This window comes from Vombatus ursinus, unplaced genomic scaffold, assembly GCF_900497805.2.
Source record: "Vombatus ursinus unplaced genomic scaffold, bare-nosed wombat genome assembly UNPS02014833.1, whole genome shotgun sequence".
In the NCBI taxonomy this organism is placed as follows: Eukaryota; Metazoa; Chordata; class Mammalia; order Diprotodontia; family Vombatidae; genus Vombatus; species Vombatus ursinus.
The window spans coordinates 8,536,180-8,551,603 of record NW_020954611.1 but is presented as its reverse complement, the minus strand read 5'-3'; the positions used below and the strand labels follow the sequence as shown (position 1 = coordinate 8,551,603).

The following is a 15,424-nucleotide window of genomic DNA, read 5'->3' as shown; positions in this document are numbered from 1 at the left end:
AGGAAGGAAGGAAGGAAGGAATAATAGGCAAATCTATTGTATCAGTGTTCTTCACCGATACACCATGGTCATCTACCAGATCACACACCAACCTTGATCTTTACTTTTCTTCCTTGCTTATCTAGGCCCTTGTTTCATTCTTAGTTCTCACCCTGGCTCCTCTTATCTTCACCATGTTCCCCTTCCTTCTATGCAGGAGACCTAACCACTTTGCTATAAAAACTCCTCTGTGGAGCATGGGGAGTGCCCATTCTGACTATCAGTGTTGCATTTCAGCTATATTATGACTTAAATGGACTTCCAAAAGTTGGTCTGGGAACCTATGATGGTTACTGGCCCTATGGAAAAACATGTTCTGATTTCATAGCACAACCAATTTATTTGTAAGTTGGGAAATGTCTATGAGTAGTTTGTATATTTACCTGTCCCTAGTATTTGGAGATGGTCCAAAAAGCAATGTATTATAATCTTTACACATGTCTGAATAAGCAAAAAAGAGTCAAGGATCCATGGTTCTAAATCCAGGCTCTGCCACTAACTAGCTTTATGACTATGGGTAAGCTCATCTATAAAATGGGAATAAAACTATCTGTCCTAATGATCTCACAGAATTGTGAGGACTGTATGATAATATACAAGAAAGTGATTTGAAAGGCATAAAGGGATATATACAAACATAGTACTGCAGAGATAGGAGACTATGGCAGCAGAACATCATCTATGTGAGATTTGATGTGTTGGCTGTTTTGTTGAGCTGGTTCTTTGTACAAAAGGCTGTCTTTGTGAGAAGGAGTGGAATGGAACACACCGGGAAATATAGGTGATTAGGAAACTAAAGATAATAATTAACGTGTATATACTACATATGTATGTACATGCAAACTTAAAATCTAATTGAAGGAGATAAACTAGGTGGCTTCTGAGATCCCTTCCAGCTCCAGACAGATCTATGATTCTAATTCTCTTTTGACATATGGCTTCAATCTCTACTTGAAGTATCTACGTGTGTCTGCAAAACTGGCCTCAGTGTCAAAGATGAGTCCTCCAATTCTTAAATACTACACTAGCCCAATTCTGTACTGACTGACCAGTTTGTCTGTAATTTATGAATTCAGAGGTATGCTACAATATCTGAAATATAAATAACATCAACTTTTTAAAAGAAAGAAAAATGCCTTCATTCATACACATGATACAGATTCTGAAATTACCTGACGAACTGCTAAAACGTATTTTATTCCTAATAGGCCACCGTGTCTCACTTCCCACTGTTCTTGTGTGAGCAATTTAAGGAGTACATCCACAGTCTTATGAACTCCTGTTTCATTCATGTGTTTTAACACCACGCCTAAAGTTTGAGCACAAGTTTCACGAACTGGTGCTACAACCTACAAGTAGAAAGGAGGAAAAGTTCAAAATTGACACCAGATTATGCACTAAATTAGAATTTAATTGAATAAAGATTCCCTTAAGTGAGATACTTACTTCATCTGAAACAAAGTCACCAAATCTGTCTAATGCAAAAACACAAAGAAGTCTAATGGCCAAGTCTTCCAACCAATCTTGATGCTGCTGGATCATCTGGTAAAACACAATCACTATTAAATATCACAAACAAATACCATTTCAAGTATTCTTTTCATTGGAGAAAACTTCTTTCTACAACTCAAATTAACACTAAAACTGCACACAAATAAAAGACCAAAAAAAGAGAATAAATGGATCATTTAAACTACACGAATATTAGCCAAAAATGACACCAATTAATCTCTTATGCCTCATAAATCACAATCTATTTGTTGATTAGTTTGATTTGAATAGAACTGCACCAAAGGTTATAAGACATGAAATCTAATACTTGCACACACTAAGAAATGAGCTCCATAAGATAAGTCTGATGATCGACTATATGTGACCAATCCACACTGGATCATAAACTCTATTCCCACCAATCATCTCTCTCCCAATCTTTCCATCATCTCTTCTTTTCAGTCTACTAGCTGCTATTCATTCAAGTAAACTTCTTAGCACTTAAAACTCTGTCAGTCTCACTGACCATTGAGTATCTCATTTATCAGCCTTCTTTCCCATTCTTTGTCATACCACTTTTCCCTACCCTTCTTGCTTCTGCTTTTCCTGCTGCGCCTTTCTCCCTAGGCACTTCACTATTCTCTCATTCCTTTCCCTTTAGCTTTCACTGTGAGCATTTATCCTCTTTTGGCTGATTTATGAAGGTTTGTTAATATTATCAGTCTAACACACTTACCTCCTCTAAAGTGCTATCTCCTATTTTACCACCACTTTTCCCATGAGCTTTGAGAATTTCCCTCAGTCCAGTACCTGCACCATGTCGAACCTAAAAGTATCAACATTAAATGTTAGAGTCTTAATATTTAAGCTGTTTTGTTTAATTTCTTTTCAATAAGAAAAAAATTTTTTTGCTTTCCATAAAACTAAAGTATACTATATGCAAATTTAAAATAATGTGCCTTCTTTTGGGTAAAATCCTAGCTAACATATCTTTTGAAGACAATGTGTTACAGAGGAAACAATGCTGGGCTCTAAATTACATGAGTATGAATCATAGTTTAGATCCTTACTATCAATGTCCTCACCTATAAAGTTAGGGACTTGGATGGCATAAACTGGAAGGTCCTTTCTAGCTCTAAATTCTAGGATAGTTCTCAAATAAATCCCACTTGTCCATCCTACCTTAAAAAAAAAAAGAACCTTATTCCTAGGGGAAGAGAGGGAAGTAGGAAGAGTTGTTCTAACAAAGAGGTACCAACATTTCTATAATTCCTAATGCCCAATAATTTTTATAGACTATGGGCAACCAAGGAAGATCTCAAAGTTCACTCAACTGACAGGTGCCACAGCAAGCTATCCTCAAACTTATTGTCACTACTTAACTGAAACTCCAGTATAAACTGTCACATTAAAGGTTTTAAGTAGATGAAAATTAACTATACTCAGGCAATGGAGAGCTGCTTGAAACCATGAAGTTATCATGTGAATAGTAGGTAAATAAGGTATTGACCAGGCACCCACTAATTATCATCCCTAGTTGGTTTAAGAATGGAGTAGCTTTAAATAGAAGCCCTTAACAAGGCAGCGATATAGCTGCAGCCTGGGTCAGTGTGTTCACAGAACTGAAGCCAAAAATGACTATATAATGGAAAAAAGGGAAGGATGCTGTAATTTAGGAGAGAAATGACCAGAACCCAGATGAAGATTGTGTCTGAAGAGATGAAAATGGATAAGCATCGTCAGAAGGGGAATGGTTAAATAAGCTGTGGTACACGGCTGTAAGAGAATATTCACGTACTGATTGAAACAATGAATATGATAAATACAGAGAATTATGGGAAGACTTAAATAAACTGATACAAAGTTAACAGAACAAAGAAAACAATAGACACAAATGACAACAACAATGGAAATGGAAAGAACAACTGAAAGTGAATGCTTCAAAGTTATAGTGACCAAACCTGGCCCCAAATCTTGAGAACTATGAATGTAGAACACTGCATTTAATTTTAGATTTTTTCACTGTATTGATTATTTTTGCTGAACTCCTTTTTTCCTTCTTATTTATTTATTCTCTGTTGGAAGATTTGTTCTCTGGAAGGTGTGGCAGAAAGTGGATACAGTGGGAAATGTATGGAATATAAAAGCAAACCAAAAAAGTCAATAAAAAATTTATTAAACAAACAAACCCCAAAAGATCACAGAATGCTGACCCAAAAAAAAAAATTGTGATTTTAAAAGATTAATTATGAAACACACCTCCTATCTCTTGGCAGAGAGGGGATGGACTAGAGGTACAAAACGAGATGTGCATTCTCAGAAATGGCCACTGTGTTGTTTGTTTTTTTCTTCCTCCTCTTAACTATACACATTATAAGGGAAGGCATTCTACTTGGGGGGAGGAAGGGAAGGTGAATTAGTGGTAGTAACAGACACGGAAAAAGCATCAATAAAACTTTTTTTTTTTTTTACTTAGCAGAAGTCTACAATGAACACAAACAGGATACTTTTGTTGTTACTTTGTTAAACTATACGCTTATGTGTTTGTTTAGTTATTTCTTTTAAAATTCTAAGTAATGCAAGTTCAATTTCTTATACAATCCTCTTTCCTGTTGATCTTTGCATACTGAAGTGTTTGTGTTGTTGATTGCAAGCCTGCAATAAAAAGAATTAAAAAAAAAAAAAGAAAAAGTATAAACACATGAGGAAGCTGAAGCTTATGGGCAATGGACTAAACCAGTAGAAAAAACAATGAAAAGTTGAAAATGAATCCAAAGTTTATTGGGGGAAGATAGTAAAATGTTTGCTATGAAGAGTCAACTGCTGAGGATGGGGAAGGTCACAAAGAGAAAATAGGCAGGTGATACCCTGGTCTACGTCACTGCATCATTAGCTGAACACCGACGGTGCTATGATGAACAAATCTTACCTCCCAGGATGGATTAAAAAGATCATTACACAGTTCTTCACAAAAGCTTTCCAAAGGCCATTCATTTGTCTACATAAAAAAAAGTTAAGTAAATTAACAAATCAAAATTCCATAACAAGTGTTTCATGCCAATAATACAAATGTACTTTAAAATTTTTTCATATATACAACAGTCAGTAAGCATTTATCAAGTGCCTACTATGTGCTAGGACTGTTCTAAGCAATGGGATGCAAAAAAGAAGCAAAAGACAGTCCCTGCCCTCAAGAAACTCACAGTCTGATGGAGGAGTTAACATGCAAACAACTATGTATAAACTATACATAAGATAAATTGAAAATAATCAATAGAGGGAAAGCATTAGCATTAAAGAGTATCAGGAAAGGCTTCCCGTAGAAGGTGAAATTTTAGCCGGGACTTAAAGGAAGCCAAGAGATGAGGAGGAGGGAGAGCATTCCAGGAATGTAACAGCCAGTGAAAAATGATCAGAATCAAAAGGAGTGTCTCATTCAAGGAATAGCAAGGAGGCCAGTGCCACTTGATTAAAGAGTACATTTGTGGGGAAAGAAATGTGTAGGTTGCAAGAAAACTGGAAAGGTAAGGGAAGAGCTAGGTTATAAATGACTTTGAACACCAAGAGGATTTTTGTATTTGATCCCAGAGGTGAAAGAAAGCCATTGGAGTTTACTGGCAGTGGTAAAGAGAGTGAAGGTCAGATCTTAGATTTAGCAAAAGTATTTTGGTGGCTGAAAGTAGGATGGATTAGAATGGGGAAAAATTTGGCAGACCCACCAGCAGATCATTGCAATAGGCTAGGCCTGAGGTGATGAGGACCAGTTCTAGATTGTTGCCAGTAACAGAGGAGGGTGGCAAAGGTGAACTTGACAAGCCTTGGCAGCAAGTTGGATGGGGTGGGAGGGTACGGTGAGAGAGAGTTGAGGATGACATACTAGTTCTTATATAGGCTGTGAAATTGGGGGAGTGGGAGGATGGTAATACCCTCTACAATCCCTTTCCAATATTTACAATACCCTTTACAACAGGAAAGTAAGGAAGGGAGGAGAGTTTAGGAAGAAAAATAATGAATCAGTTTTGAATATGTTGCGTTTGAGATGACTACTGGACGTCCAGTTTGAGAGGTCTGAAAGGCAGTTGGAGATGTGAGATTGGGGCTAGGCAGAGACGTTAGGGTTTGTTAGGTAGATTTGAGGATCATCAGCATACAGATGATAATTAAATCCATGGGAGCTGATGAGATCACCAAGTGAAATAGTAGACAGGGAGAAGAGAAGAGGGCCCAAGACAGAAGCCTAAGGGATATTCATGGTTAGTAGGTGTGACCTAGATGAGGATCTAGCAAAAAAAAACTAAGAAGGTGCAATCTAACATGAGAAGGACAACTAGGAGAGTGGTGTCCCGAAAACCTAGAGAGCACAGAGTATCAAGGAGAAAAGGGTGATCAATAGTGTCAAAGGCTACAAAGATGTCAAGAAGAACGAGGACTAAGAAAAAGCCACTGGACTTGGCCATTAAGAGATCACTAGTAACTGGAGAAAGTTTCAGTGGAATGATAAAGTTGGAAGCTGGATTGTAAGATTAAGAAGAGGGTGAGAAGAGAGAAAATGGAGATACCTATTTGTAGAAGACCTTTCTCAAAGAATTTAGCCACAAAGAGCAGAAGAGATAAAACACTACAGTTATCAGGCATAGAAAGATTAAGTGAGGGTTTTTTGAGGATGGGGAAAACATGGGCTTGTTTGCAGGCAGGAGGAAAGGAGTCAATACACAGGGAAAGACTGAAGATATTTGAGAGGGTAGGGATGATAGAAGAGGCAATCTGCTGGAGAAGACAGCATGGCATGGGACGAAAATAATACAAATTTTGGAAAAACTGATTACCAAGGATTTTTTAATGCAAATGTAAATGATCTGTTAGCTACCACTTCTCTAGATTTTGGTAGATTACTAGAGACTTAATATTTGAAGCAAGAAACAAATTAGAAAACTGTCACTTAAGGCATGAAAATTATACCTCTTCAAATAAAGAAGAACTTTCTGGCACATTATCAATCAAGACCTTGGACTCAGTTGCAGGCTGATTAATAATAACATTGGCTATCTTCCGTCTCTTTTCCTCTGGTTCCCCATCCGCACTATCGTTGCTAAAAATAAAATTCACCGTTTAAAAAACTGAAGTAATGTAAGGGTAGATAAAAGAAGTAATTATTCAACCAAACCTTTCTAACATACTATACTCGATGCCTTTAAAACATTTAAATAATGTTAAGAGTAAAATTTCATTTCATACAAATTTCTACATGTTATCATATAACAGACAACTAAAAACACCTTTTATTCCTAACATCCCTTATGAGTCGAGACCAGGTTGTAAGTTTTTATTAATTTTATTAATAAAATAATAATAATTTTATTAACAAAAGGATTATAGTGACTAAAAATTAGGTGATATTTTCTTAGAGAGACTGTATTTTTGAAATTCCCAATACCTTTTAGTAACTAATCTGACAGCTTAAATCATGTACAATTCACCATTTTTGGCTGTCATACATACCCTAATGCACAAAAGACAAGGGACTAGATTTTATTCATGAGTTCGAACATGGCAATCTCAAGGTATATTTAACTGGCTATGTTGACAAAATATAAAACAAGAACTCCATTAATTCAGAATAGTGATACTATAAATTATGAAAAAATCTGACTGAGAAAATTATTTTAAGAAAATTTTATATTATTGCTCTTAAATACGTACTACAAACCAAACTAGGTTAATAATATAATAACGCAAAAGAAAGTTCCTATGGGGCCTTTAAAAATCTACATTACTGAATAAACAGGAAAAGAATGAGTGAATTTTGTTTATAAAGTTATCAGGTTCTCACAAAGTGCTAGAAAATTATTTTCTTAAGTTCCCACCTCTACTACCATATCTGTATGATTAATTTGCCTGGAATGATAATTTTTCATAGGAAAATGGTAAATTTCAGCCTAATCCTCAAATTATTATGAACACTGAATTAGTATTACTCAAATTAATTCAGTTTCATAGTACTAATTTTGGTATAATTTTACTATTTCTAAAACACTTTATATTTTGAGTAAAAGTTCTACATAATCTGAGATCTTACAACTAGTTTTTACTGAATTGCTATTTGATTCAATTTAACAAACATGAATCAAGCCTCTATCATGCCTGTCTGGACTTAGATGTTTGGTTAACATATCTTGAATATAAAACATGAGGGAAGGAAATTCCATACCTACTTCCTACAAGCATTACAAAACACATTAATAAAGAATATGCATTTTATGAAAGCAAAAAAAATCTTTAGGTGAAAATTACTAAATAAATGTGTACTTTTATTAATTCTGTTTCATGAAAAGCCCAATGGGTGAATTTTGCTTTTTATTTTATTTGCTAGGAAAGACAACATGAGGTTCTATAAGCTATATTCCAGATACACAAACAGATCCCTGTTGATTTTCCCATAAATATTTTAACAATGTTAAATAAATATTAAATAAATCACACATAAAACTATCATTATGCCCACTGAAATTAAGAAAGCAGAGTGGGACGGATTTTTTATGTATCTTTTTTTTCCACACAAGAAGAAGCAAAGTCGGAGTTGGAATTAAAAGTTCAGATGCTGGATGGTGCCCAGTCTAGCTCTCAACATATAAAGACAACGTTCTGATGCTAAAGCCGGTGGTAATATTGCCCTGTTTGAGGAGGGGGGAGGTCCCTATACTCTAGAGAGGAAAGCCTGGATTCAGGTTCTGGCTTTGCCACTCCCTCGCTATGTGACCTTTGGTGGGTCACTTAACCTCTTTACGATTCAGTTTTTGTGTCAAGTGGGGACAATGGTCCCTGCCCCAGCTGTGTCACAGAATTATGAGGATCAGATGAGATAGTGCATAGAAAGCACTTCATATATGCTACCACCAGACTGAGGGTGTTGGTAGCAATGTTATAACCTGACATTGGAGTTGCTGACCTAATTATTTTTAGCTAAGACACTGTGTGAAATTAAGGCTGATAGCTAAAGAATATCTAGTCACATACCTCCCAGAATCCATTTCAAGAAGGGAAGCCAGGAAATTATGACATTTAATGACACTATCTTTTTATCCTAAAGTTAAAAGAAGGTTGAAGTGTTGCATGAAGAAATGGAAACAAAATGAGCACCTCCTAAATGAGGGTGAGCATCAAACAAAATGCTAATAAATGTAAAGGAATATTACTGTGTAGTAAGAAATTATGAATATATTTATTATGAAAAAATTCAGAAAAACATGGAAAACTTGTATGGATTAATGCAGAATAAAATAAGAGCCAGGAGAATACTATACACAGTAACTATAATATTGTAAATGAAAAGAACATAAAAAGGAAATCAAACTTTGAGTAACTGAATAAGACAGCTTGGTCTAGGAGAACATAAATAAATAAAACCTATCTCCCCATCTGCTTGCTGGCAGAGGGGTATAATTGTTTTTGTTCAACTGCTTTTCTGTTATAATGGAAGTTTTAAAAAGTAGTGTATGGTGGTACAGCAGGTTCTGAAATCTGGAAATGACTATGATATAAAAAAGGGGGAATAAATAATCCTTTTTTTTTTTAATGAAAAAATTTTCAATTGATGATGGTAATGTTTTGATTTCTTTTTTCTTTTATTGTGGTGGTGGTGTGGTAGAGGGGGTGTCTGCTTATTTCACACTAGGTTTTCTTGCCCATGCTGGAAGAGCAGCTGCTAATAACAGGCTCAATCCTAACACTGATCAGTATGGCAGTTTTACTTCGCTCCATTTTCTGGTGTTGGCTCGTTCTCCCCTTATTACGGAGCTTGGTAGCCCTCTACTTCCAGGGGCTCACACATCAGTGCCAGATTCAATGTGGACAACTCATCAGCTTTAGCCTTCCTGAAACTCAGAACTCCAGAATTCAAGTAATCTCCCACCCTCAGCCTCCCCTAATAGCAGGAATTAAAGGTGTATAGCACTACCATGCCCAGAAGATGACAGTAATGTTAATAATGTTTCTGACTTCCATTTTGGGGAAAAAAACTACTGCAGGAGTCCCCAAAATGGATCGAGGAACCCTAGAAAACATAAGCAATACTGCTTTCTCATTGCTTGAGGCAAAAAACATTACAGAAACCCAAAGTAAAATTCTACCTGTTCAGATTACTGGTTTTTGGCATGTAATGTTCTTTTCCTTCTAGTTTGCACTTTAGAAAATGAAATATTTAGCCAATTTTATTTAAAAAGTAAGAAGTTACTAAAATAAAGCTTTCTCCTATTAGGATCCTGGGTATCAAATATTTAAGACTGATTACCTATGAAATCTTATGAAGTGGTATTTACCATAATGACCAATGAATAATTGTAATAATTAAAAATTTGTTTTCTTTTGCAAACCCCTGGTGGTAAAAATCAGGCAGAGAAACTTCCTTTTGTTAATGAAACCCAGTGACTTTTTCCATAGCTAAAGGCAAGTTTCAAAAGGGTGCAACAAAGCAAAGTGGAAAAAACACTTAGATATGGCATCATGAAGACTCAGTTCAAATCCTAAATCCTTACACTTAACTGACTACATGGCAATGGGCAATCAATCAATCAGCACTTATTAAGCACCTATTGTGCCAGGCCCTTAACAGATGCTTAACACAAAGAAAAGCCTGCCTTCTAGTGGGAGAGAACAGTCTAGTCTTTTAACCTCTCTGAGTCCTCATTTGTAATATCGAGCTAATCCCTGTACTACCAATCTCATCTCAAGGTTGTGAGGATCAAATGAGGATATACATAAAGAACTTTGCATAATTTAAAGTGCTATATCAGTTATAATTATTGTAAACCATACTGGCCCAGGTTTTAACAAGCTACCTTTACAACTATTAAATGAATAAACAGAGATTTTTACCTCTTTTCATTGTTTTCCACTGCATCCTTGGATCTCTGCTTTGCAAATAATTTTGCCATTCTTTTAGCTTTATTCTTTTGCCTGTTGCTCATCCCTGCTCGAAATTCTGAGTCAATCAACTCAGCAGCTTGAAGAGCCTGAAAGATTTAAAAATTGCTGAGTTTCAATTTCGTGCACAATTAAGAGAAATTCCCACCTTCTCAGAATCAAGGTGAGACTCCTTTTGGAGCAGGTCTGCCATATTTTGTGAAGTACAGCCACTTGGAGGGTTTCTGGGAGGTGAGACTTCAAAATAGGCACACCATCACCCAAAATTTATACTATGAAAATGAATGACTGAACTTTTGAAAAACAATATAGATATGATAATAATGAAGTGAATAAGCAATGACGATGACAAGGAGTTAAATTTTCTAACCCATCACCCTACAATTAGGAGGAGTATCATTAGAAATATAATAGAATTATTTCAGCAGTAATTGTCCAGATATTAGCCTCCTGTGGCCACTGAGCCCTCTTTTTCCCTTCTGTTAATATATCCAATGTTTTCAACGTATTTTTAAAAAAAAAAAAAGCACCGTCTAATGCAAGTTCTATTACTATCTGGTTGTGTCATTTAGGCATAGTCACCTGGCATCTCTGGGCCTCAGGTCCCTTACTTATAAAATGAATTTAGAATGAAAGGATCTGTCTAGCCTTATGATTCTAAGTGCTATGATTCATATATACTCCCCCTACCACAGGTTCTCAATGTCACAAAAGCTACAAGGTATGTGTTTTAGAAAGTATCACCTCCCTGCTAGCTTCCTTATGTGTTAATATTTCAGAAAGGAAGTTCCCCGAAGAAAGAAAATGCTATCTCCACAAATAACTGCTGCCTTAGAAGCAACATCTGCAGTTCCTATTAGATTAAGCCAAGAAGACTAATGCTAGGAGTGTCCAATTGCAAAAGATGAGTTCCACCAAATCAGATAGAGACTACCTATTCTGAAAAACGGTAGACGTAGCCTCTGCATGGGCTTCCTCTGTCTCCTACGATGCAATCTCTGCTACCTATCAAACTTTTCTAAAGTAGTTCCTTATTAATTCCCCTTAGGTTGGCCACTTTTTCCTTCCGTTTATCAACACTACCCTCATTTTACAGAGAATTTCTGCTTTTTAATTTCTCGCTCTTCTCCCCTTATTGCTTATTCACAGCCTCTTCTTTAACCTTGTAATCTGTATCCTTGTATTATTTTTCTACTCTGATACCTTCTTTTTTACCTCCTTACTACTGCTCTTTTAATTTTTTACTTCTCTTAAATTCTTTCCCTATTTTTCTTTTTATCTTATTTACCCTGTCCATTTCTCTACTTATTCTTTCCATTATCCTTTTTTTCTGAGACACCCCAAGCTGGAAGAAGTCTTAGTTCAAATCTATTGAAATTGCTCTCTATTCAAGTCAAGGGTAGGAAGGCATAGTGGTGAAGATTGGGATTTGCAATGATTTCAAAGTTTCTAATACTATCATAGACTCACAAAATGTCAGAACTGGAAAATACCTCTGAAATCAATTAGTTCACCCCCTCTTACTTTATTGATAAAGAAACAGGCTTAAAGAGGAGAAACTATGTGCTGAAGGTCATACAGCTAGTAAGTGGCAAAACTCAGACTCAAATCCAGGTCTCGGGATTCTAAATCCATTGCTAGGCCACACTGCCATTAGACGAGAAGAATTATCCTGGTCCCTTACATTTCCCCATCAAAAAGCTCTGTCTTCCACCTACCTGCAAAACATATTAAAAGGACAATAAAGGATGGAGAGTCAAGCCTCCTATCAACAATGGGTTCTAATCAGTACCATCAACAGAGGAAAAAAGAAAAAAAAAACAGACTAATCCAGGTCAACATATCTAGGAGTCTGGAGAAATCTAATTAGTGAAGACAAACTATGATGGCAGAATTATAAAGTGAGGAATTGGGAACAGCATTATAACAAAAATACAATGATTTTCAATGGCAGAATCACAAATGAAGCAAACCCACTGTAATATTCCTTGCAATCAAACAGCCCGAGGTTTTACCTACAGGTTGTTTGTTTACAAGGGAAGCTGAAGCCGGGGTGTAGTCCAGATCTTCATCATTAAAGAGCTCTTCAGTATTCATTCCAATTGCTGCTCCCATATCAAGGCCAAGTTTCTTCTGTAACAGTTTGCGCTGGCGAGCTATTCTCTCTTTAGGGTCCACTTCCCCTTTAAATTGCAAAATAATTTGTTTTCATTTGGTTAAAAAGCATTCTAATAAAAGTACTGAGTTTATGCAAGTCATGTCATTACAACAAATACTGTTACAGTGAAAATTTCTTTGCAAAATAAATTCTGTCACAGTGAGTCAATCATTGTTATGGTTAATACTCTGCTTGATTCATTTACTACTGAAAGTACTGTCTTCCACTTAAGTTATTTTTTCTCTGATTAAAATACAACAGTAGCAATAGTAATCTCATAGAAAAAAGATGAAAACAAGACAATAACAAAAATAATAATTTTTTAAAACTTGATGCATTGTCAGCCTTAAACTATACTTGTGGAATTCTAAAATGAACTACATAAGATTTAGAAATTATTCTCACAAAAACCAACTTAAAATCAAAGAAGCACAAGGCCAAATATCCTAAAGCAGCTATAGAAAGATGAATACTTCACCAAAACCAGGAGGAAAAAGATTGACAGGTAGGATAAACAGGTTAAGAACAACAAAAACAACACTCCAGAAATACTTTTGGAACAAGTGAAACCACTTTACCAAGCAACAGTAAAAGCTAATAATAGATACACCATTGGATTTTTTTTTTTAATGTAACTAAATGTGGTTCACCTCTGGGTGGAGGCTTTGAAATGGTAAAAGTCCAAAAATGGAATCAAAAGGCCTTCTGTGGGTAACATCAGAATGAATTCAGCCAACAATTTGTCAACAAAGACAAATAGTTGAGTCAACCATATTTGTTTGTATGGAAACAGATGGATTTATGATGGTGATTCAAGACCAGAGATCATGGCCACCAGAAAGAACCTGGATTTAGTGATGAATGTGGGCTGTGTAAAGAAGAAGTAAAAACTGCTACAACTAACTACAAGATTGAAATTTCTAGCGCAGGGGCGCTTAACAATAAGAGGATCAGGTACATCAATTGATATAAAAATATTATCATTTTACTTTGAAATTAAAAAATTCATTCTGCTATCTCTATTTTCTTTGCCTTATGGATCAAAAAAAAAAAAAAATGCACTGATAATTAACACAGGTTTGCCCTTTGAGATATCCTTAAATTCTGGTCCTTCCAGTATTAGTTAGTTATAACACTAGCTATAATAATTTCTATTTTATTTTATCATGGAACTTCTCTTTTGGCAATCTGGTGAAACCTAATACTACTCTGATTTTCACCTACATTCATAATTGAAAAAAAATGGCTAAATTTCACTGAAAGTTAGTGAAAAAAAGATGTACTTTTTTAACATTCAAATTCACATACCCTTTCTTTGTAAGCATGTGGGTACCAAGTTATGAAATCCTGGGGGGCAGAGAAGGGAATAAATATTCACATAAGACCTACTATATGCCAGTCACTGTGTTGAAAGCTTTTTAAAAAATTACATATACATACTCACAATGTATAAATCAGTGAGGTGGCAGAGAGAATAGAGTGGCAGAGAGAACAGAGAGGCCCAGTTCAAATCTGGGCTCAGACACTTATTAGTTGTGTGACCCTGGGAAAGTCACTAAACCCTGTTTTAAGTCACTAAAGTTGCTAAACCTCAATTCCTCATCTGTAAAAATGAGCTGGAGAAGGAAATGGCAAATCACTCCAGTATCTTTGCCAAGAAAACCCCAAACGGAGTCACAAAGAGTTAGACACGACTGAAATGACGGAACAACAACAAAGGTTCCACGGGCTTACTAAGACCTTTATTCCCATTTGATCTTCACAATAACCTTGTTTGGTACGTGCTACTATACCCATTTTAAAGTTGAGGAAAGAGAGGCAAACAGCAGTTAAGTTACTTGACCAGGGCCACGTATCAAGTAAAGTGTCTGAGGACAGATTTGAATTCAGGTCTTCCTGACTCCAGGCCCAATGCTCTAATGACTACACAATAAGCTGCCTCCTAATGATGGAATACCAGACATTTTCTCCTGTCCTCCCAACCCCTTAAACCTTTCCAAAATAGGAATGATACACCAGAGATAAAGCAATTTCAACTGTTCACTGGTCTAAGACATCAAGAAACCTAACAAGGTAAAAATCCAATGACCAACAAGCAGTGAGCAAGCAGACTTGCTCACTCAGTATTCCTTCTTGCACTGGCTACCATGATTGGGCAAGGATGTATAAACAGACATGGGCTTGCAATAGAACTTAACTTTGGCCCCTATCCTCCCCACCTCTCTGACCCCACCACTCCCCCAGTAGAAAAACAAAAGCTAGAAGTGTGTTCTGTCTAGAACAGCACTTTGTGCTACAACAGTAGTCAGCCAGAAAATTAAGAAATAAAGGGAACTGAGGCAGGACACAAGCATAGGTTTGGCTCCACCAGACCTAAAATAAAGGGGACTGGCAAACATTCTGTCCCCTTAAAAATTACCAGGAGCAGAGAACTGTGAACTGCCCTGCATGAGACAAGGTGAAGGCTTTGAGGGTCAACTCCTGAGGAAATTGTCATCAAAGGAGTAGTCAGAAAGTGAGTAATAGGGAAATATAAGGGGAAAATATTGAAACTACTAAAGGTCTCAGGAGGAAGAAAACTCAGTTAAAGATCTTGAGCACAAGCAGATAAACCAAGGAAGAAAATATGAATAAAAGAAGGAAATATGGCCTTTAGATCATCTAAATGAGTCCCAAGTATTTAGGAATAAATACTAGAAGACAAAGGAAAATAAATCAACACTTGATGAGACAAACGACCCAGTGAATTTGCAAGAGAACATGAATCATAACAGATGTTCCTGAATGTTAAAAGAGATAAGAATTTCTAAAGCAGAA

At 36.1% G+C, this 15,424-nt stretch overlaps 1 protein-coding gene across 3 annotated transcripts in view; it reads right to left on the bottom strand.

Moving 5' to 3' along the window:
• BTAF1 (B-TFIID TATA-box binding protein associated factor 1) overlaps positions 1-15,424 on the bottom strand; it is a 125,059-nt gene that overhangs the window by 70,710 nt on the left and 38,925 nt on the right. For 2 of the 3 annotated variants that reach the window (XM_027839797.1, XM_027839798.1), the window contains exons 5-11: positions 12,427-12,632; positions 10,402-10,538; positions 6,490-6,619; positions 4,460-4,528; positions 2,267-2,356; positions 1,486-1,581; positions 1,212-1,388 (exon numbers count right to left, since the gene is read on the bottom strand). In XM_027839797.1, the coding sequence (XP_027695598.1) occupies positions 1,212-1,388; positions 1,486-1,581; positions 2,267-2,356; positions 4,460-4,528; positions 6,490-6,619; positions 10,402-10,538; positions 12,427-12,632 (905 nt within the window). The remainder of the gene's footprint in view (positions 1-1,211; positions 1,389-1,485; positions 1,582-2,266; positions 2,357-4,459; positions 4,529-6,489; positions 6,620-10,401; positions 10,539-12,426; positions 12,633-15,424) is intronic. The other variant, XM_027839799.1, reaches the window with a different exon arrangement.